The 23187-nt window shown below is 58.7% G+C and overlaps 1 protein-coding gene across 7 annotated transcripts in view; it reads right to left on the bottom strand.

Annotated features, from left to right (window-relative positions):
- The window catches only part of AGAP3 (ArfGAP with GTPase domain, ankyrin repeat and PH domain 3), a 57186-nt gene that overhangs the window by 21807 nt on the left and 12192 nt on the right, over positions 1-23187 (bottom strand). For 4 of the 7 annotated variants that reach the window (XM_047763803.1, XM_047763802.1, XM_047763801.1 and 1 more), the window contains exons 1-8: positions 6261-7197; positions 5123-5181; positions 4776-4863; positions 4494-4579; positions 4211-4352; positions 3669-3803; positions 3400-3527; positions 1614-1772 (exon numbers count right to left, since the gene is read on the bottom strand). In XM_047763803.1, the coding sequence (XP_047619759.1) occupies positions 1614-1772; positions 3400-3527; positions 3669-3803; positions 4211-4352; positions 4494-4579; positions 4776-4863; positions 5123-5181; positions 6261-7182 (1719 nt within the window). In that variant the 5' untranslated portion in view covers positions 7183-7197. Of the gene's footprint in view, positions 1-1613; positions 1773-3399; positions 3528-3668; positions 3804-4210; positions 4353-4493; positions 4580-4775; positions 4864-5122; positions 5182-6260; positions 7198-23187 lie in introns of those variants that run through there. The other 3 variants (XM_047763805.1, XM_047763804.1, XM_047763808.1) reach the window with 1 other exon arrangement.

Raw genomic sequence — 23187 nt, forward strand, 5'->3', positions numbered from 1 at the left:
GGCGGTGAGGGCGAGGGGGAGGCCCCGCAGCGACGATGAGAAGGGGAGGTCCCGAGATGCACCTCTAGAGACGGACATGTCTGGAGGCCGCCTCGGGGACAATGGCGCGAGTGAGGTCACCAGGGAGACAATGGCAAGAAAAAAATAAGGTCGCCACAGTGAAGATGAAGAGAATGAAAGGGCCTGGGGGGCGGCTGTGCCGAGGACACGCAGCGAGGGGGGCAGGCAGAGGCAGCACGGTGGGGCAGGCAGCAGAGCGCAGGGCAGAGAGTACCAAGGTGCCTGCGGGCTGGAGGCTGCGGGAGGGAGTGTGCCCTGGGGTGTTGCACGACTAGCAGCAGAGGAGGGTGGGAGGTGAAGAATGGTGTGGAGGGAGCAGGTGACAGAGGCAGGATGTCAGGGAGTGGGTGCCAAGGGCATGGACGGCAGTGACTGCAAACGGGCTCAGCAGCAGCAGCAGCAGCAGCAGCACGCGGTGCGGGCACAAGCAGGCAGCCCAAGGCACTGTGGGTCTCAACGGGTGTGAACAGAAATGAGAAGCTGCGGGTCCAGGCAGGGGCAGGGCTGGGGGGTGACGCACGGCAGCAGGTGTCAGTGGCAAGAGGGTCCGTCAGCAATGGACGGGGAGCGCGTGTGGCAGGCACGGGGTGGGCAGAGGCAGGCAGCCCAGGGGGAAGTGCGCTGGGCGGGCGGAGGCGAGGAGCAAGGAGCACTGGCTCTGTCTGGGCAGGGTTCCTGAGAGCCTGGCCGGGGCCTGACCTGCCAGGCTGGACACAGAGCCGGGCAGAAAGCCAAGCTCTGATGCTCAGAAAGAGGCGCGTGCGGTGACGCAGAAGGAAGGATGGGGCGATCTCCTGAGAGCCCACATGGGCAGCTCCTCCACCTGTGTCTGACCCAAGACTCCCGGAATGGCCCAGCAAAGTCCCAGCTAGAGGGTGAGAGTGTAGGGGCCGGCTCTGCATGTCAGATACAGGCTCAGGGCACCCAAGAGCTGCTGGGCTGGGCCCCAGAGCGGAAGGCACGCGGGCCCCTGGGGGTAAGGGCTGCAGGGACGGGGAGAGAGGACGAGCCTGGGGACCGAGGCAGGGAATCAGGAGATGGAAAAGACATCTAGGCCTCGTTAGGCCGATCTCAGCTGCAAGTGGGAAGCGTGGGAGAGTGGAAAGAGCGGGCACAGGGACCGGGAGCCCTGGGCCCTGTTCTAGCTCTGCTGGCTAACGCTCTGAGGAGCCTTGGGCCTCAGCCCACAACTGCGGAATCAAGGGAGTCTCGGAATTAGAGCAGACGCGGGCAAAGATCCCTCCGGCTGGCCAAGAAGCCCTACGGGATCGGGAGAGGGAGAGTGCGTGATGCCTGGAGGCGGGCCTGGGTGGGTGTACTGCGGGCAGCCCCTGCGGCCTCAGAGGAACAGCCTGGCAGAGTCGGGACGGATCAGGGGGCAGATGGGGGCCCCCGGCAAAGAGCCCAGGGAGGCGGCGCGTGACTGTGTGGATGCAGAGACGGCAGGTGGCATCGTCCTGGCTCCCGCCTGCTCCCTCCTGGCCGGGGGCTGGGGGCTCGGCCCTGCCTGTTCAGTGAAGGCCACTGGGCAGGCGGGAGGGGCGGGCACGTACCGTGAAGATGTTGGAGCGCCGCTTGGACTGCTTGCGGATGGGTGTGGGGGTGGAGGAGGCAGCGATGGTCTCGATGCGCAGCTCCCGCTGGCTGATGCTGGGGGTGGAGGGGACTGAGGATGAGTAGTCGCTGAAGGCGCTGCTGCCGCCATTCGTGGCCTAAGGACAGAGAGGGCTGCTGAGGGAGGCTCTGGGTGGGGCACGGGGCGGCTGGCAGGTGGGAGCTGGGAACCCTTCGGCACGGACACCTGGCCTGGGGGGCACGGGGCAGCGGAGGGGCCGCTAGTTCCGACAGATGGTACCAAGGAGAAAGGTCATGTGGCCTGGAGGCCAGCAGGAGCCAGTTGTCACTGCTGCCCGACTAGGGCCCAGCCAGGGGCCACTCTGTAGGAGCTGAATCAGAGGCAAGGACTAGTAGGTGAGAATCAGTGACAGAAGCTGGAAGAGAACAGACCGCGGAGTCTTGGCTCACAGGTGGGTGTGACGCCAGGTGGCAGGTCACCCTGGATGAGCTCCCTACGTCAGTGACAAATATCAAGGCTGCAGGAGGCCAGGGCAGGGCTTGGGTGTGTGTGACAGGGCCAGAGATGCGGGAGGGGCGGGCAGAGAGCAGAACAGCTGGGTCTGCCACTGGGCGAGCAGCAGGGAAGGGAGGCGGAGCACCGGAGGATAGAGGCAGCAGGCGCCAGGCAGGTCTACTCCAGGACTAGAGAGACTCAGGCAGTAGGACAAGGCCGTCCTCTAAAGGCCTGTTAGGTGATCACTCAGTAGAGGATGCGTGCTGGCAGCCTCCTCGAATCCTAACCCGCACAAAAGGAGCAAAACACCTGAGCTGCTGGCCTTGGCGGGCAGGGTCCCCAGCCAGGGCAGGGCCCATTGGGCACAGCTGAATTCTGCGGCTGAGGCAGACATGCGCAAAGACAGTGAAGAAAGACCCCCCGGCTCCCCCTTTCTTCCACGTGGAAATGCTTAGGGGGGAATCCCTGACGCCTCCTAAAGCGCTCAAGGGAGGGCTCTCTGGAACAGCCACCAGGCTGTCGTCAGAAGGCTGATGGAGCAGGAGTTGGGGGGTGAGCTGGAAAGACGATGGCTCTTGGCAGAAGTGAAGGAGTGGCTGTCAGCTTGACCGCTCAGTCACGCACACCTGTGACAGCCCAGGGCTTTCCGCAGAGCAGGGGACCAACTGGGAAATAGTTACAGAAGCAATGGCCTGGGTGCCAAGGGCCAAAAAATAGCCAGGCAGTAGGCCCAGGAAGCGGGCAGGTGTCCAAGTGGTTTTCTGGGCGGACCAGGGGCAGGACCTGGCTCGGAACACCCCTACTCCCGTACGTGGCATGAATGCCACTGGTCCTTGTGGGCTGAGTGCTGCCCTTCTATACGCAAACACTGCGAGAAGGGCCAGCAGGTGAGGGGGGCAGGCCTGCACGGTTTCTGCCCTGGCCTGGTCCCTAGCAGGCCTCCAGGAACGCCTCTGTGCCTCCCGAGCGTAGCACCGAGGGAAGGGGGTCCTGAGACAGCCGTAAGGGGGCTGAAGAGCAAAGGCTGCCTTAACTGATGCGGCTGCGGGGCGAGCAGAGTGTCACGCGGGGATGGACAACTAGCAGGAAGGCAGTCACCAAAGGGTACAGATGAGGCCAGGCCAGGCCCATTGTGCAGGCTATGGGAACCGATGCGTTCAAACCAGCCGCAAGGCGGGGGACCAGACGAGGTGGGGGACAGGCAGGCAAGACAGACAGGATGGAGAGGCAGGGAGAGCGTGCGGTGGGAGGGGGGAGGCTGGCCGCACCTGGTTGATGTGCACGGCCGGGATGGAGGCGGCAGACACGGCCGAGTGGCTGGGGGAGTTGGGCAGTGACTTGCAGGGCCCGATGGCCAGCTGCTGCTTCTTCCGCAAGGCCACTACCTTCTGGGCCACTGCAGGGGACAGCAGAGTCAGTTACCCCTCTGGGGAGGAGGGAGGAGCCCAGCTGAGAGCCGCCCCCTAGAGCTGGCCGGACCGCCCCCCCTCCCGCCCTGCTGGGGGTGGGGGGGAGCATCCCCGGGCGCCTGAGTTACCGTCCTGGAAGACGCGCTCCACGTTGAGCCCGTAGGTGGCGCACGTCTCGTAGTAGGTGCAGCGCTTCAGGTCTGTGGACAGCTTGCGGGCCCGGCTGTCGTCAATGACCCGCGGGTTGGCGGCACTGATGGCGTCTGTTGGAGGCAGGAGGGTGGGGACTGACTCAGCCTGCTGGGGAACTGGGGCCACTGGGGGGCCATGTGGCCAGAAGGTGGGTGGGCAAAGAGCCTGGGCGGCGGACAACAGGGAACATGAGACCCCGGGTGTCTGGGCCTTGTTCCAGCTCCGCCACCGACTCACTGAGTGGAAATGAGCCAGCCCCTCTGTTTATCCGTCTCAAAAAATGTGGATGTCATCACCGCACGGACGGCAGGATCTTAGCCGGGGAAGACCCGGTGTGTACGGAGCAGAGAGGAGGCGCCCACTCTGGGCTGACATGACAAGGGCTGGTTCAGCACCAGGAGAGGCTGGGGAGCTGGGCTTCCTCACACCTGCCCACCTGGGGACCCAGAGCCCTGAGCGACGCCTGAGGCCTGCTCACCCTGTGTGCCCACCAGCACCATGGGCACCTCGCTGGCGTTGCGGAAGCTGCAGAGCCGCAGGAAGTAGTTGTACACTGTCTGGAAGCTGATTTCATCCTCCAGGCTGAACACAAACACCACCGCGTCCACCCAGGCAGCAAACTAGGGGGGACCGAGCAGAATTACCACTCTCACCTGTCCAGGTGAATGTCACCGCCTGCTCCCCACGTGCCACCTTGCCCAGTCCCAACGGGGAACCTTGAGAAAGGGGCGCCACTGGCCAGGCTGGGGCAAGAGCCTCACCTGGAGCTCAGGGGGGCCTCCTTCATCTCGGATCAGCAGCAGGTAACTCTGGCCATCCACCACAATCTCCTTCTTAAACCGACCCCCTAGGACAGAGGGCAAGGTCAGGCCCCAAACCAGAAGAGCGCGCCCACGGGGGCCCAGCAGAGGAGAAACCCCCAGCTTCCGACGGAAGAGACGAGAGGACTGAGAAGGACGAGGGGACGAGGGGATGAGGCCCCCCCCACAGACAGCGGGAAGCAGGGCACAGCCGCAGAGCCCAGGCCAGCCCGTCACGCTCACCTTCAGGGGACTCCTCCTGGACATAGGTCCCCGTCAGATAGCGGTGCACCAGGGCCGACTTCCCACTAGACAGGTTCCCCACAATGCCCTGCGGGAGAGGAAGGCGTGAGAGCAGCGGTCAGAGGGCAGGAGGAAGGACACGGGGCAGGAGAGGCAAACCCGTCGGGAAGGAGGAGGGCCAGTGCTGAGGATGGGAAAGGAAAGAGCGAGCGGGAAGAGAGGGGTTGCGGGGAGAGGCCGAGCCTAGAGAAGGAGCGGACTGGAGGCGGGGAGGCAGTGCTGGCCCCTCACTCCAGCCTGCACCCCCAGCCCCAGGACTGCCTGCAACTCCCACGGGCCTCACTCACCACTTTAAGCTCCGGCACTGAACGGCTCAGGGTCCACTCCTGGCTGTTCACAAAGGAGTCTGCAGGAGAGAAGGCCACCCGTCAGGACTGGGACGGCGCGCGCACACACCTTTGCTCTCCACCGTCAGCTGTCCCTACACTGCCTCTTCCTAGGCCAAGCCAGAAAACAACCCTCATGCCCACTTCTCTAGGGGGCAGCAGGAGAAGTTCTTTCACACTGCAACAGAATAAGGACAGTCCTCTGTTCCCCTAGCTATATCACTGCAGCAAGGTGAGGAGTTCCCTCCTAGAGCCACACGGGGCCAGGTGACCCCCACCTGGTGAGAGGCTGCTGCAGTAGGTTCCCCGCCAGACCCAAGCCAGGCTGGGGGGGCAGCCTGTGTAGCGAGTAGAAACAAGCTCACCCTCTGGGGTGGGGCCGCCCACCACATTCCAGGAACCTGTCTAGAGGGAGGAGCCCTTACCTGGCCCTGTTGTGTGCGAGGCAGGTCCAGCAGGGAGCGATCTGCCCCGCCCAGCTGGCCCTCCTCCCCTGGGCTCCTCCTTGGCAGGAGGCCACCACCCTTTCTTTGCCAGAGACCTGCCTTCCCGGCTCCTCCGCTCCCATCCATCCTCAGCTCCTGCCTGACTTGAGCTACTCAGAGCCCTGCCGTGGCCAGGCCCCTCTTCTTGATCCATTAGGTTGTAATGGCCATCCTCTGGCCAGCTCCCCCTCCCCAGGCTAACTCAAAAAGTAGTTATGCCCATCAGGTCCATAAACAGTCGCTAAACTCATCTGCAAAGGCAGCGAGAAGTAAGGGCTCTAGAAATGCTGCGAACTAGTCCCACCCAGAGCGTCTCCATCCCTCCCGGCCCCCATTCCACACGCACCCAAAGTGGGCAAGGGGCCCTGCCGTCCTGCTCTCACGCCCCCGCGCTAGGGCCAGTGCTGGCGCCGCGCGGCCCTGCCTGGACGCGCCTGGAAGTCGTCCTCGGCCGCGGCCACTTCTCCAGCCCCACGCTAGCTCCCTCGGCCAGGCCCGGCCGCAGCCCCCGGCCCACGCGGCACGCCCACCGCTCCCAGGGAGCAGGTAGGTTCCCGGTTTGTTTCACACCCGCTCTCGACCCCGGACTCCAACCGGAGAGGACACCCGCTTACCGCTCGGCGCGCCCAGGAGCTCGGGTGCCGGGGCCGCCCGGCGGGTCCACAGAGGCTCGGCCGGCGCGGGCGCGGGCGCCGGCTCCCTCCGGCGGAAGCGGCTGATGAGCAGCCTCCAGAGGCCGGCGGCGGTGCGGGGGCGGCCGGGCTCCGGCGCGGCGCGCGGGGCCTCGGCGCCCAGCAGCAGGTCGCGGCGGCTGGGGAAGGCGCCCAGGGAGCTGGCGTCGCCGTCGCTGCGGGTGCGCGCCCGGGGCAGCAGCCCGGACTCGGCGCGCCGGATCTCCTGGCCGCGGCGCAGGCGGAAGCTGAAGCTCTTCCTGAGCGCCGACAGGCCGCGCCGGGGGCTCGGGGCGCCGCGCCCGCCGCGCAGCACCTGCCAGCGCTGGCTGCTCCACAGCGAAGCGCCCCGCAGGAAGCCCGCGCTGCCCGCGCGGCCCAGCCCCGCGCCCACGGCCTCGGCTTCGGCCGCCAGCTCCAGACGGTTCACCTCCAGGAACGTCATGCTGGTGGGCCGCGGCGCCTGGACCCCCCGCGGGCGGCTGCGCCGGGCCGGCGCGGGGCTGGGAGCGGGGCTGGGCGCCGGGCTGGGCGCGGCCGAGCCCGGGCGCCCCGAGAGCGCGGGCCCGGGAACCGGCGGGCAGCCGTCGGCGGGGCCGCGGCGGCCGAGGCGTGGGCGCAAGAAGCCGAGCAGCAGGCTCCGGGCGCCGGGCGCCGGCGGCGTTGGCCCCGGGCCGCCAGAGCACACGCTCCGCGGTCGCGCCGGCTGCTCGCGCGCGGCGCACAGGGCGGCCTGCAGGGCGGAGGCGGCGCGGCCGGCCGGGGCGCCGTGCAGGTCTAGCGAGTCGCAGACGCTGAGGGCGCGGCGGCAGGCGGCGGGCCGCTCCCGGCTGCAGCTGTCCGCCGGCGGCCAGCCCCGCTCCATGCTCAGGGCCCGCGGGCGAAGGCCAGGCCCATGGCGAGGGGCGCGGGGCTGGGCCCGGGCCGGGGCCGCGGCCGGGGCGCACGGACCTCCGGCCTTTGGGCACCTGGTGTCGGCCGATCGAGTCCCTCAACGCCTCCACCTCGCAGCCGGCAAGCCCAGACCTGGAGAGGCTGGGAGCCAGCCCAGCACCGAGAGCGAGGCGGCAAGCCCGGCCTGGAACACCCAGGAACGGCGGCGGCAGGGGAGCCGGCCTGCCGGGGCAGCCCCGGAGCCCTCAGAAAACAGGAAATTCCAGCCCAGGGCTCCTCCTCGGTTGGGCAGGTAGGTGAGGAGCTGTCACTAAGAGCAGGCCAAAGAAATGAACAGTCCTCGGCACGCCGCGCGTGGGGCTCGCGGCTCGGTTTGGGAGAGAAGCGGGCCATGTGCCCTTTGTCCAGGGAAGGAGCAGAAGGGGATCGGCCAGAGTGGGAATCAGGAGAAGCCTAAGTTATGAGTCAGGAGGCAGGTCGTGTGCCGACTCTGGGCTCCAGTCTCATCTGGAAAGCGGGGAGCCTCAACGGGAGAGAGCCCCTCTTGGCTTTTGGTGGAGACATGCTGGGGTTGGGAGTTGCTGGATGTTTTCAATCAGCTCTTCTGTTAATGACCCGGGCTGCCGTCTTCCTTGGAGATTAAAAAGTCATCTGGACTAGGTTAAGTGTCGTCCCGCCTAAGGGCAAGGGAATATCAAAAGGTCACCTCTGGACGGGGACCATACAGTTGTGGACGAGTGAGTCACCTCTGTGTTCCTCAAGTCTCCAGGCTCCTCTGGCTTGCTGGTTCTCACCTCCTGTCCAGAGGCTGCCCAGAGGTGGGCTGGCCGGGCAGAGGTGAAGCTTCAGACTGTAGCACCAGTCCCAATGCCCTTTGAATTCCACGAGTGGGGGCTGCTCCAGACACTCATGAAACACAGGGCTCGCCCCGGGCCAGGGGCAGGGGGCCGGCAGCTGCTGCGCCGGGCTCTCCACTGCAGTTAAAGACAGTCCCTTCTGAGGCCCTGGAGATGAGCCAGTTTATCACAATCCACACAGGCCACAGGCAGATCAGGAGAAACCAGTTTAGGTGGCGGCAAGGATGAGGGGGCTTTGTGTTTCCTCTAAAGACATAATATGCCCAAGTTTCCACACACACACCCCGCCCTCCGCCCCCAGTCCAAGCCAAATCCCAACGTGCCTGTTCCTCTGTGCTTTAGAATTCCCCAGTCCTGGTCAGAAGCAAAGTACAAGATAAAAGTGGCACATTCCTGAGGGGCTGGGGGGGGGGGAATGCCTGAGGAAGGCAGGGCCTCTCCATCCTAGGTGCTCCCTCGGAACCCAGCGCCGGAAACTCCCAAGTCCTGGGCTGGATCTCCCAGGCCTGGAGAGTCGCGGGGGCGAGGGGTGATGTGGGGTTTCCCTGGGACTGGTTATTAACAGTGATGAGGGTGGCCTCTTCCTCCGTGGGGTGCAGAGCCCCCACATAATAGACGGTTCTGCAGAAGAGCCTTTCCCAGAATCCTGCAGGCGTGGAGACAAGAACGCAACCCAGGAATCCTGACTCACATTCCCAAGGTTAAGTCTCACACACCAAACTTCCCTATCTTCCTGTGTGTCTGTCCCCCCACCCCACAAACACATACACGATTACCCCTCCCCCAAAGATCAGGCTGCTCCTTCCAAACCCTCCCCCCAAGCCAAGGAAAATGCAAGCACAGGCCAGCAGCTATCGGAGACAAGCGGGGACTATGGGTAGATGGGGTACAAGGCGCCCAACCAGCGAGGGGCTGCTTTAGAACCCAGCTGGCTACCTCGGGGGAGAGAAGCAGAGTGGGATAGAAGAAAAGGCCCCCAGTGACTTAAACACACACACACACACACGAGCTCCAGGAAGGCAGGCAGCAGTGCCCAGTCCAGGAGGTGAAAGAGCATCTTACATCCTCAAAGGACACAGCAGCTCCCGGCTCCCACTGCGCCTACAGCTCTCTAGGCGAAAAGCTCAGCGTGGGTCACCCCCCAAACCTGGAACAGCTTCCTCTCCCTCATCTGGTCCCCTCCTTCCTATTCCCTCTTCCCAGAAACCGCTCCTGACTCAGGAAAACCAGCCAGAGAAGGACGCCTGCCTACACATAAACGTAGGCCGGCCAGCCAAAAAGGTCAGCGCAGGCACACACCTCTCTTCCTTGTCCCCCGGGGCAGGGACAAGTCTCTTGAGTTCCATCTGACAAGATTCTGCTCCGGCTCACTGCACACAGCCCAAAGGAAATTAACACCATCCTAAAAAGCTCCAGGCTAGGACCATGTAAACCATACAGAAATCCCATAAAACTAGTCCTCAGAGCAGTTCTCTGATTCTGAAGGTCATCAGAAACACCAGGCTGAACCTGCCGTGTAGGGGTAAGACCGCATGCAAGTTTCTGGAGCCACTAAAGACGCAATCTCTTGCAACGCCTGCAGTGTACATTCTGGGTGAGGATGGAGCCGCTTCCCTGGAGGCTGAGCGTGCAGAGGCTGAGCACTGAGCGCTGCCGAATCAGAAGAGTTGACTCTAGACATACCCACAGTTGGTGAGCTGCACCTGGTAAGCAGACCTGAAAGAAGGTGCTTGCATGTGCAACCATGGCCTGGGGGTGGGGGGGCTGTGCTACCAAACCCAGGGTGTCTGGGGAGAAAGAGAAAGACCCCTGCGAGGGGAGGGCGCAGGATCAGCATGCTGGTGGGAGGAAGAGCAAGGGCGGCCTCCAGCCCAGGAATCCACAGGACCTGTACCTAGTCTCTTTCAAGTATTTGCTGGGTGATCCATTGATGAGTGTGGAGGCGTGCCCAGCGGAGGCCGTGCAGCCACACACCGCCTGTGCAGGTCCTTCCTGGAGCCCAGAAAGGGCTAGCTTTTTCCTGAAAGCCCAAGGCTGCGGCTTCTTCCCAAGCCCAGAGTGGTCCCAGAGCCACAGGGTCCTCCAACACTGGCTGGGATCTTCTTGCCCACAAGGTGGCAGCAAAACATCTTCCTGCATCCAGGGAGCTGACGATGGCAGGGGGGACACCCCGGCAGTGGGCCGTGGTGAGTGGCCGAGCAGGGTGGCCAAGCCCCTGGACCACAGAGCTGAGGAGGCAGTGAGGGCCACACCCTGGGGTGCCTGAGGCCAGCGGGTGTCCAGTAAGCGCCGGGCTCTCTGGGCAGGTCTCCAGGCAGGGGATTAGGGAGTCTGCAGAGATGCTGGGCTGCCTACCCCCGGTTGCTCTGGTCTCCAGTCTCCGCCACAACCTGCCACTCACAGCCATGGCCACGTTTGCAGACTTGTCCACAGCTGTCACAACATTCATCGAACCCTCATCCCTCACAGGTATTTTTCTGGTGTGTTTAATGCTACCCCACTAGGACATGGCCAGGCACGCAGGAGGTGTGCGGTGATTCTGTGAATGAATGCATGAGTGAATGGACGGACGAACAGTCTTCGCAGCAGCAGCTTCGAACTCTGGCTTTTGTTTCCCCTTGTAGGGAGGGAGGCAGGCTTTGAGACAATTCACAGCCAAAATCAGACGCCAAGTCAAGAGACATGGGGTGCTCTGGCAAGACCCGTGCTCTGGAGTCAAGAGACCTGGGTTCAAATTCAGCCTCTGGCACCTACTAGCTGTGTGCCCATCAACCACAGCAGGCCTCGGGGTGTAGTCTGTAAACTAGGGACAACCCCTTTCCAGCTGAAGTTGCTACCAAGTCCAGTGATGTGGGCAGGGAGGGCCCAGCACAGTGCCCGGCACACGCAGGCGGTCAGTCAAAGGAGCCGTTCCTGCTGCACGGGAGAGTCCCACTGGACGCAGGAAGGACTTAGGCCAGCGCCAGCTTTCTTCAACTGGGACGTCTAGCTGGACACCCGAGCGGTTCCCCATCAGCTCAGGCCCGTGGATTACTGGTCCCTCCATCTCCTCTGAGAGACTGCAGAGGGGACCTCGGAGATCCCCGAAGCCCTGCCGGATCACATCTGTCTCTGAAAATCTAATGAAGGTTGGTAATGGGCTGAACTGTGTCCCCACCCCCAACCCAAACTCATATTTTGAAGTCCTAACCCCCCCAAACCTTAGAATGTGACCTTATTTGGAAATAAGGCGGTTGCCAATATCATCAGCTAAGATGAGGTCACCCCGGGGTAGGGTGGGCCCTACACCCATAGGACCGGTGTCCTTATAAAAAGGGGCAGTGTGGACGCAGAGACACACACAGAGGGAAGTGGACAGACTCGGGGGGAGGACGGCCATCGGTGAGCCAAGGAGAGACGCCCGGAGCAGGTCTTCCCAAGCGCCTTCAGAGGAATGTTAAAACCTACGAAAGCTACAGACTCAGGGGGGCAGAGATGGGACCCCCCAGGCCCCTCGCAGAGAAGCCGCGGATTCTGCGCCGTCTCCCAAGTTTAGTGAGCTCCCCCGCAGCTGCGTTCCCCACCCCCCCCCCACGGAGAGCTGAGAGGATGGAGGCAGAGTCATCCCAGCCCGCAAATGGCCCTTTGAGCACCAAGAGCGGCTTCTTCATTGTCCTTCCGGCCCACAAGCTCTGGGCAAGCACAGGCCCCTGCACGCCCCCCACTGCCCCCTCCTCTGCCACATCCTTAAAACCCCAAAGGGACCCGACAGCAGACACAGCTCCCTGCGCAGACCAGCAAGCATCCATAGGCTGAGGACCACAAGCAACGCCGAAAAAGTCTGCTGACTTTCAACAGCTCTCCCCAAAAGAGGGGAACAACGTGTGTACCCTGAAATCCTCAGAAACTTCCAAGGGCTCTAGGGGGGCAGTGAGCCTCACTGCCATGGACAGACAGGTCACTGGACTCAGAAAATAAAAGTGCATGCTCCCTTGTGGCACTTGGCCTTTTCATCCCAATTTTGACACATTTCCTGCATTTCTCTTTTTTATTTTATTTTATTTTTTTTGGCTTTTTAGGGCCGCACCCACGGCATATGGAGGTTCCCAGGCTAAGCTAGGGGTCGAATCGGAGCTGTAGCTGCTGGCCTACACCACAGCCACAGCAACACGGGATCCAAGCTGCGTCTGAGTCCTATTATATACCATAGCTCATAGCAACGCCGGATCCTTAACCCACTGAGCGAGGCCAGGGATTGAACCCGCATCCTGGATCTGGATGTTAGTCAGATTCATTTCTGCTGCGCCACGACGGGAACTCCCCTCCTGAGTTTCTTTAAATGTTCTCATCCTTCAAAACTGAAGGACAATCCCATGAGCTAAAAATCTGCCTCTTCCTGTCCAACAGGCTTCTAGAATGCATTCGATTTGTGGATCTTGATTCTTTTTTTTTTTTTTTTGGTCTTTTTGTTTTAGGGCCGCACTCGCCGCATATGGAGGTTCCCAGGCTCGGGGTCTAATCAGAGCTACAGCTGCCGGCCTACACCATAGCCACAGCAACGCCAGATCCGAGAGCTGAGTCTGCAACCTACACCACAGTTTACGGCAACGCGGAATCCCCAATCCACTGAGCGAGGCCAGGGATAGAACCCAGGTCCCCATGGATACTAGTCAGATTCGTTAACTACTAGGCCACAACGGGAACTTCTGGATCTTCATTCCTTGTCAGCAATATCCCCATTCTAATGAAAGTTTGCCTTCATCTTATTTTTACAAAAGTAAAATATTTTAATAAAGGGAAGACACAATACAATATTCATATAATTGAACTACTTTCAATCCCAGATGGAAGAGCTACAGAAACTGAATGGCTGCTGCCGGTGGCGCCCCCACCTGGGAACTCTAGTCCAGATGTCTAAGTGCAGGGTCTCGAGGGAAGGGGAGCTGAGGAGCCGGGTACACTCTTAAGGAAAGACTTCAGGGAGTTCCTGTGGTGGCGCAACAGAAATGAATCTGACTAGCATCTACGAGGACGAAGGTTCGATTCCTGGCCCCACTCAGCGGGTTAAGGATTTGGCCGTGAGCTGTGGTGTAGGTCACAGAAGTGGCTTGGATCTGGCGTTGTTATGGCTGTGGTGTAGGCTAGCAGCTGCAGCTCTGACTCCACCCCTAGCCTAAGAACTTCAAAAAAGAAAAGAAAAAGAAAAGACTCAGGTAGGAGTTCTCTGGTAGCCTAGCTGTTAAGGACTAGGCATTGTCACTGCTGTGGCTCTCGGCCCAGGAACTTCTACATGCTGTGCCATGGCCAAAAAAAAAAAAAAAAAAAATTTAAAGAGACTTGGGTACTTTGAGAGTCTGATGGACAAAGTTTAAAAGCATCTGAAATCTATTACAGATTCTGAATGCGGGGCTGACACTGAGACCCAGGGCTCTGCCCCACTGCCAAGGCCAAGCCTGCCCGTTCCCCCCAGCATCCAACAACACATATGCCCAGACCTGGCCTCCTGTCCTCATCCCCAGTTCATCTCGTGCCTTCTGTAGATGCTAATATCTAACCTGCTCTCATCTCACGGGAGCCCAGAGCCTGAGCTCCTGGGCACATGAAGGTCGCAGATACCTGTGCCTGTGGCTCAGAGCCAGCCTCCGGCCAGCCCCAGGAACAGCAGGGCCACTTTGGTGCCCTATACACTCAAGACAACAGCGGTCACGGGGGACACCACCGGTCATAATAATGGCTACTTACTGAATATGACAGCCCCACTCTGAGCACCTCACACATTTTGATGCATTTAACCCCTTGAAAAAGGTACTGTTTTGTTTTCTTTTTACCACACTTGCTGCATGTGGAGTTTCACAGGCCAGGGGTCAAATAGGAGCTGCAGCGGCTGGCCCTCACCACAGCCACAGCGACACTGGATCCGAGCCGCATCTGTGACCTACATTGCAGCTCATGGCAACGTGGGATCCTTAACCCACTAAATCAGGCCAGGGATCGAATCCACATCCTCACAGAGATGTCGGGTCCTTAACCTGAGCCACAAGAGGAACACTGAGAGGTACTGTTTTTTTGTTTGTTTTTGTCTTTTTAGGGGGCACCTGCGGCATATGGAGGTTTCCAGGCTAGGGGTCAAATCGGAGCTGTAGCCGCCGGCCTACACCACAGCAACGCCAGATCTGAGCTGCATCTGCGCCCTACACCACAGCTCACAGCAATGCCAGATCCTTAACCTGCTGAGCGAGGCCAGGGATTGAACCTGCGTCCTCACGGATGCTACTCGGGTTGGTTAACTGCCACAGTTAGGAACTCCTGAGAGGTACTGTTAATCCCCCCACTTTACAGATGAGGAATCTGAGGCACAGGTGCCAAAAACGTGCCTCAGGTGACAGCTGGTGGTGGAGGCTGGCAATCCAACCCAGGCCAGCTGTCTGGCCCCGGGCCTGGTGAGATTTCTGCTGACACAGAAGCGCATCTTACAAGCAGCCCCCACCTAGCTTCCTTTGCTCCCGCCTGGCACCCACATCAGCGTGCTCCAGCCTTGCCCTTCCCAGCCAGGGACCCTCCTTTCCAAAGGACGCCCCTGGGGGTTCCTCCTCACCCGCCTTCCAAACAACCATCTCCAACTCCCACTCTCGCAGCCCTGGATCCGAACCAGGGACGGACACAGGTCCACAAGCTAACCCCCCAGGCGCGTGTGGCACTTACAAAGGAGAAGCAACCCCGACACGCAGGTAGGGTGCTCTCTGGGGCTGACGGGCCCTCGGCATACCTCCCGATCCCGCCACGTCGCCAGCACAGTGGGGCCGGGCCACCCTCCAGAAGCGGGAGGTTTATCTGCCCCTGGGTGACCGCCGTTTTCCTGAGCCCTCAGGTCCCCGGCGACGCGTGCTGAACGAACATCCTACTGAGAGCCATGCCTCCCACGGCCCGGGACACACGCCGGACCACCGGCCGCAGCTCCCTGGGGGCACCGGGCTGCCCCCCCCCCCGACCCCCGACGCAGCCGATTCAACTGCACGGTTTTCTTTTAAACACCAGCAGGTGCTCCCAGCCCCACCAGTTCTCCCGCATCACAGAGCAACGAGGACTCAGAATCAGAACCTCGGTGAGGCTGGCAGCAGTTGGGTTTCGGGCCTTCTCTTCCTTTTTTTTAAATGTTTGCGACAAAGGCTTCATGGGCAGAGGAGCAGGACTCAAAAAGCCCAAATCCCATGTTGTCATGAGACTCCTCCTTCTTCTCATCTTTCTTCTCTGCTGTGCCAGGGGCAGAGCCCGAAGCACGAGCTGCAGATCCCGGGGGGCGGGGTGGGCACAGCCCCACCAGCGATGCGGGTGCCGCCTGCTGGGCCATGTCGCCCTCTGCGTTCTTTCTGTTCAGCTCCCTGATGACCTTGTTGAGCCAGCTGTCATCCTCCTCATTGCCCCCGCCATCCAGGACCTTCTTTTCATTGTTGCTGTTGTTGGCTGCACCTGCAGCATGCCGAAGTTTCAGGGCCGGAGCTGGAACCTGCACCAGAGTGGAAGCCAGAGCCACAGCAGTGACACCACTGGATTCCTAACCCGCTGAGCCACCAGGGAAGTCTCTTCTAGGATCTTTTTGGCATCCTTGCTCCAGGGAGGCACTGCCCTCGAGATGGGCAGCAGGTAGGAGGTGATGTCGCACACGCAACCTCGGTGCCGTCAAGGACCAAGACTTTCACCTTTTTTTTTTTTTTTTTTGTCTTTTTGCTATTTCTTGGGCCGCTCCCTCGGCATATAGAGGTTCCCAGGCTAGAGGTCTAATCGGAGCTGTAGCCTCCGGCCTACGCCAGAGCCACAGCAACGCGGGATCCAAGCCGCGTCTGCAACCTACACCACAGCTCACGGCAACGCCGGATCGTTAACCCGCTGAGCAAGGCCAGGGACCGAACCTACTACCTCATGGTTCCTAGTCGGATTCGTCAACCACTGCACCACGACAGGAACTCCAAGACTTTCATCTTAATTTTACTCTCATCTTGTCTTCACCCTGATGACTCACTGACCCACCAGCCGGTCAGCTCTCAGGCCTGGGCCCCCGGGGCCATGCCATCGCCATGAAACAGTGTCAGGGGACCCTGCTGACCACGTGGGGGCTCACAGAGGAGACTCAGAGGGAGCTCTGTAGGCTGTCAGGGCCACGTGGCAGTCCAGAGACTCCCCACAGGGCCCTTGGCTACAAGATGAGAAGGACTCAGAGGTCAAGGTCACGTGCAGAGCTGCTGTGCTCCACGCAGCGCTGACACCACAGGCAGGGCTGACCAGGAGCCCCCTGGCAGGACCCTCCCCAGAGAGCCAGGGTCCCAGTCTGTCAGCAACAACTGTGCAGCCGGGATGACACGCAGGGCAGAGGCAGAGGGTCCCTACAAGCCATCTTCACAGATGCCCATGCACAGCCTGGAGACCCCACGTGGGCCGGTGTCCTCTGCCTCCCCTCTCGGCATCTTCACCTGTGCTCCTCTGCGCACCTGCCTCACTCAGCCCACCTCCTCCTTGAGGCATCGGATCTGAGCTGCCAGCTCCCACCCCAAGCACGCCAAGCCCGCACAGCTTGGCCGGGCAGCCAGGGGAAGCCCACCAGCCACAGAGTCTGTACGGAGCTGTGGCTAAGCCACAGGGGTGGCTGTGCTGGGCTGCAGAAAAGGAAGAGGCAGGATGCAATTTGCAACAAGGCTCCTTGGATTAAAGGATGCAAAGGGAAGACCAATAGATTTGCCATATAAAAATAAAGTCCTCGAGTTCCCTGGTGGCCTAGAGGTTAAGGATCCAATATTGTCACCACTGTGGTGTGGGTTTGATCCCTGGTCTGGGAACTTCGGCATATGCAGATGTGGCCAAAAATAAATAAAGTCCTGAATGATTTTTAAAAACTGTGACAATTCTAAGGGAAATATAACTAAAGAGAAGCCAGCACCTGGAAAAAAAATGTCACTATGCGAATGGGTTAATATCACTAATAACATACAAAGCACACAGACAAAACACATAAAATCTCAAAGCAAGGAAGTACGAATGGGAGCTCCCCGGTTGGCACAGCAGGTGAAGGATCTGCTGTTGTCACTGCTGTGGTGCAAGTTCAATTCCTGGCCCAGAAACTTGTGCAGGTCACGGCCATGGGCCCCCCAAAAGAAAGTACAAATGGCCAGGAAAGCACTCACTCTCTCACGCGGGACTCAAAGAGCTAGAAATCAGAAACGACGTTCCAGGGAGTTCCTGCTGTGGCTCGGCGGAAACAAACCCGACCGGTATCCATGAGGATGTGGGTTCAATCCCTGGCCTTGCCCAGGGGGTCAAGGATCTGGTGTTGCCAAGAGCTGTGCTGTAGGTCACAGACGCAGCTCAGATGAGGCCTTGCTGTGGCTGTGGTGTAGACCGGCAGCTGCTGCTCCAATTCCACCCCTAGCCCGGGAACTTCCGTATGCCTCAGGTATGGCCCTAAAAGAAAAAAGTTCTACTTCTCACCTATCAAAGCTTAACATGACTTTTGTGTCTGGGAGGCCCGAGGCTGGGAGGCTCATGTGTGATCTCTCTTCCCCCCCAGCTTAGCCCTTTGCCCCTCGTACTAAAGCCATAGGGACACCTACAGAGCTTGTCTGACATGGACATAAAGATCGAAGCCCAGAGAAGTCCAGCACTTCCAAAGAGTGCAAAGCAACCAGAGAGTCCACTAAGGAAATAACGGAGTAAGTGACATGTCTCCGATGGTGGGACATCCTGCAATCACTTAAACTAACACCCACAGAGGAGTTCCCCACGTGGCGCAGCAGAAATGAATCCAACTAGTATCCATGAGGATGCGGGTTCGATCCCTGGCCTCGATCAGTGGGTCAGGGATCCGGTGTTGCTGTGCGCTGTGGCGTAGGTCGAAGTCGCGGCTTGGATCTGGCATGGCTGTGGCATAGGCGTAGGCAGGCAGCTGTAGCTCCCATTCGACCCCTCGCCTGGGAACCTCCACATGCCACAGATATGGTCCTAAAAAGCAAAACAATAAAATAAAAATAACATCTGCAGACTTTTTTGCTTGGCACGGCAGCAACATTAATACTCTTTTTTTAAAAAAAGAAAAGAGCAAGCTACAGCTCCCTGGTGGTCTAGTGGTTAGGATGCGATGCTTTGACCACTGCGGTCCGGGTTCAAACCCTGGTCTGGGAACTGAGATTCCCACATCACGCCTCTGCTTTCCTCTGCCGAGAAAATAAAATAATAAAATAAAAATAAAAAAGCAAGATACAAAATTGTATGCAACATGGACCCACGTAAAAACCACGCGGGAAAAGGATCATCTCGAAATGAGGCCAGAGGCGGGCGCCACGGTCAGAACCCACAGTGACTTTTTTTTCCTGCCTTTTTCTGCTTTTCTTCAAGATGTGTATTTCACTGTTTCCTAAAATGTTTGTAGAGAATATACTACTTTCGTAAAAAGAAACGCCAACAGAAGACCGTTCCACCTGCGGGTGAGGGCGGGACGAGGGAAGAAATGGCTCGCCAGCAAAACGGGTGGGTTCCAGCTCGCCGGCCCCAAAGGCCCCCGCACCTCCACATGTGCAGCCGCTCTGGGTCTGCACCCAGACCCTAACGAGGGCTCACGAGAACCTTCCACCTCCAGCTCCGGGTGGACTCAAAAGAAGAGAGCGGGCTGTGACCAATGGAGTAAATGTACACTCCGTCCATCCTTTGAGAATTGCATTTCAGGGTAAAAAAAGCACATGCGAATCACGCTCAGAAAGCTGCCCTTGGCCCTCGGCCCCCTGCCCTCTCCTTCACATGGAAGCTTCCAGAATGAGTGTCCACGCCCCATCAAAATCCCAATGCTAGGACTTGGCCTCGAGCACTTCACCGCAGCAGCCAGCCTGGGCAGCAAGGAGCAAGTGCTTCTGGAACGCTCTGGCAGCCAGCCCTGGTCCGTGGGTGTGGGCCTCGCTCCTGCTACAGGGGATCATCGTATTTCGCAGTACACGTGTCCCATCCATCACCCAGCCCTCTCCCTACTGAGGGCCATTCAGGTTGCTTCCTTTTTTTTTAACCTCTACAAGCAAGGCTGTAATCAACACCTGTATACCTGTGCGTTTTCTTTCCGTGGATTACATGCTCCAAAAGAGGACAGCTGGGTTCGAAGAAAAACATGAATTTTTCATGTTCATAGATAATGGGTGATTCCTTCCCCAAATAGGAGGCAGCAACTCATCCCCTGGTTCCCCCACCAGTAACATACGAGGATGATGCCTGTTCTGCCGCTCTCCCCAGCATCTCAAGTTACCAGCTGGCTTGCTTGCTTGCCGATACTGAACAAAGAACCCAGTACCTCGCTCTTCTGACTTGCATTTCCCCGAGCAGTCTTTGTTGTGTTTTGTTTTGGGCCACATCGGTGGTATGGTGAAGTTCCCAGGCCAGGGATCAAATCTAAGCCACAGCTGTGACCTGCACTGAAACTGCAGCAACGCCGGATCCTCGACCCACTGTACTGGGCTGGGAATCGAACCCGTGCTAAGAGCAGCCAACTGAGCCGCTGCATAGACAAGGCCAGATCCTTAACTCGCTGCACCACCGCAGGAACTCCATTCTGAGTATGCTTTTTTTTCTTTTTATGGCCACAGGCATATGGAAGTTCCCAGGCTAGGGGTCGAATTGGAGCTGCAGCTGCTGGGCTACACCACAGCCACGGCAACACCAGATCTGAGGCACATCTTCGCCCTACACCACAGTTTGTGGCAATGCCGGATCCTTAACCCACTGAGCAAGGCCAGGGATCAAATCCACATCTCATGAATGCTATGTCAGGTTCTTAACCCTCTGAGCCACATCAGGAACTCCACCCTGAGTATTCTTAAGGCTAAGCACCTTTTCACAGTCATCAACAATTTGCATCTCCTCTTCTCTAAACTGGCCCTATTCTTTGCCCACTTGTCTTTAGGGTTTAAAAAACCTTTTTTCTTAACAACTTAGAGGAACTCTTTGTTATCACAAGCATCTCAATCACCTATCTGGCATATGTACGTGCCAAGCAAATTCTCCTACTCTATTCTACAAAATTGCAATTCAATCTGTTAAATTTGTAATTGATTCTAACATCTGAACGGCAGCAACAACAAAAATCCACGAGGCAAGAGGGATCCCCAAAAAACAGTCGGGGTGGGGCTGGGGCTCTTCTCCACACAGAAACCAGCTAACACTTGCAGAAGAAAAGTCCAGAGGAGAAAATCGCCACATGGCGACACTAACATGACAGATTTCGGCAAGATCACTGATGCCTGTGAAAACCAGTGAATGAAAGCTGCTAGGAGCAGTTTGTTTCCGAGCTGCAGAGGTCTGACCCCACAGATTACCTGTGAATGACAAAGGCAGAGGCAACCGACCTCCAAGATTCCAGGTCTCCTTAATATCACTGCCCGTGGGGCCCGACGTTACACAGTCAGAGGGATTCCTCGGTTAAACCTGGATGTCATCAAGCCCCTGGACCTCACTTCGGGTCACGGGCAGCAGGGGGAGAGAGGAACAAGTTAAACAGCGGCCACAGCACCCAAATTGGAGCATGACCTTCTAAGAAACCTAGCCCCAGAGGTCCCTTGTGGTGCATGCAGCGGGTTAAGGATCCAGCAGTGTGTCACTGCAGCAACTGCCAGGGCGTGGGTTCGATCCCTGGCCTGGGAACTTCCACATGCCATGGATACGGCCACAAAAAAAAAAAAAAAAAAGAAAAAGAAACCTGGCCCAGATTCCTCAAGAGTCTGAGTTCCTGTGCCGTCCTGATTTGGAGAAATAAAAAGGTTATATAAGACATTTGGGGAGTTCCCTGGTAGCTCAGCCACTTAAGGATCTGGCGTGGTGGTCACTGCTGTGGCTGGAGCCAGCGCTGTGGTGAAAGTTCAATCTCTGGCCCAGGAACTTCTGCATGGTGCAGGTATGGGGGGGAAAAAAAAAAAAAGCTATTTGGGGAAAAAAGTAAGGACATTTGGTTATGGATGAGCTTTTCAGTGATGGCTGAGAATTCCCGCTCATCTTCTTAGCTGTGACACCGGTATTATTTTAGGGGGAAGGTCTGCCTGCTGAAGTGCTGGGGGCACACGGGGTGGGGGGGGCATCACGGCTACAACTACAGCCCATCGCCTCCACCAAAAATGTGTATGTGAGAAAGAGAGAAAGCAAACGGGCTGAGTGTTAACCCTGAAATATTTCAAGGTGGTCATTTTGCAAAATAAGACTCCCCGGGGTGGGGGGGGAATCTATCATTCCTTCCCTCTATAAATTCTGGGTTTCCTGTCTGGCTTAAAAGGATCCCTCTTATCCCAAGATTGGACAATATCTTTAATTTTTCTCTCTCTCTTTTTTTTTTTGTCTTTTTAGGGCCACACCTGTGGCATATGGAGGTTCCCAGGCTAGGGGCCTAATCGGAGCTGTTACAGCCGGCCTACGCCAGGGCCACAGTAACGCCAGATCCGAGCCACGTCTGTGACCTACACCACAGGTCACGGCAACGCCAAATCCTTAACCCACTGACCAATCAAACCCGCAACCTTGTGGTTCCTAGTCGAATTCATTTCCGCTGCGCCACAATGGGAACTTCCTTTTTCTGTTTTTTTGTTTTTCATTTTGCTTTTTAGGGCCACACCTGTGGCATATGGAGGTTCCCAGGCCAGGGGTCAAATCAGAGCTGCAGCTACTGGTCTACACCACAGCCACAGCAACTCTGGATCTGAGCCGTTCTTCGACCAACACCATAGCTCAGGGCAACGCCAGAGCTTTAACCCACCGTGCGGGACCAGGGATCAAACCCGCATCCTCAAGGATACGAGTCAGGTTCATTACCACTGAGCCACAGTGGGAACTCCCCTCCTGTATTTTTAAAAGCTTTATCTTTGGCACAGTGCTGCAGCATATGCAGGCTCAGCCCACAGAATCTGAGACCACACTTCCGAGGTCCAGGTCCGGCCTCTGCCACTGTGAGGGGAGCAACCTTCGGCAAATTCCTTAACAGCTCTGTGCCTCTTTTCAGTTCTGTTCTTTCTGAGAACACCAGATCTGATCCTGCCACCCTCAGCTCAGAACCCTGCAGCTCCCCAGCACCCGCAGCAAGAGCTGTCAATCATGCGACATTTGCAGCACAAACAAAGTGTTGGAGTGTGGGGTGGCACGTTTGAGCAGTTTAAAAACACACTACGCCAGCAATGTTGATAATAAAATCACGACTCCAGTAAAACAGTGTCTCGCGGGGCCTATGGAGGCAGCCAGGCACGCGGCAGCGCTCCACCCCCTCCCCGCCGTCCCTCCACGCTGGGGCGCCCCCGTAGAAACCCCATCGAGGCCCTGGCACGTGGCACGTTCTTTCAGATACATGATGTTTCTTGGGTGCCAACTCAGCATCACCCAGCCCGTCCTCTCCTGCTCAGAGCAGAGGGGCCCCCCGTGCACAGCCCACTCCCAGCTCGGCTGCCCCGGGCACTGCTAGGACTTGCGACCTGCTTGCCACAGACATGTTTTACCCTCGATCAAGTGCAGGGGCGCCCTGGGAAGGAAAGGCTGGGGCAGTGGCCAAGGCACCCAGTACCGAATTCACAAGGGCCTCCTCCTCTTCCTCCTCCCACTCCCAAAAGTTCCCAGGCCAGGGATGGAACCCAAGCCACATCAGTGACAATGCCGGACCTTTAACCACCAGGCTGCTGGGGAACTCCATCCACCCTGGCTTTCAGGACCAAGAGATGAGAGGGCTGGATGGCCCCTTACCCTCCAGGATGGATTTTCTCTTACAGACAGAGGACTCCCTACCAGGCCTCCCGGAGCCCCTGCCCCTCAGGGGGTCTGTGTTAAGCTGTTTGGACTTGAGTCAGGGTCTCCATGTTTCTGGCCCTGGTACCCCCAAACTGGACCCAACTGACTGCCTCTGACCCGCATGGGGCCTTGCCCCCCCCCCACCACACCCTCAGAGGCCCACGATCACCAGGCAAGGGTCACACAGTTGCGCTGGAACCTGGCCGGGCCCACACGCCCTGGGGCAGGTGGCGGGGTTTAGGGCCTGAGCCGACTGAGGGTCAGACGCACGCGCCAGAAGGCAGACACTGTGCTCTGAGAACCTCTCAGCTCTGACCCAGCTCTGACCCCTCGAGGAGGGAGGAGGACAGAGAAACTGACGC

The sequence above is a fragment of the Phacochoerus africanus genome, chromosome 16 (assembly GCF_016906955.1).
Source record: "Phacochoerus africanus isolate WHEZ1 chromosome 16, ROS_Pafr_v1, whole genome shotgun sequence".
Lineage (NCBI taxonomy): Eukaryota > Metazoa > Chordata > Mammalia > Artiodactyla > Suidae > Phacochoerus > Phacochoerus africanus.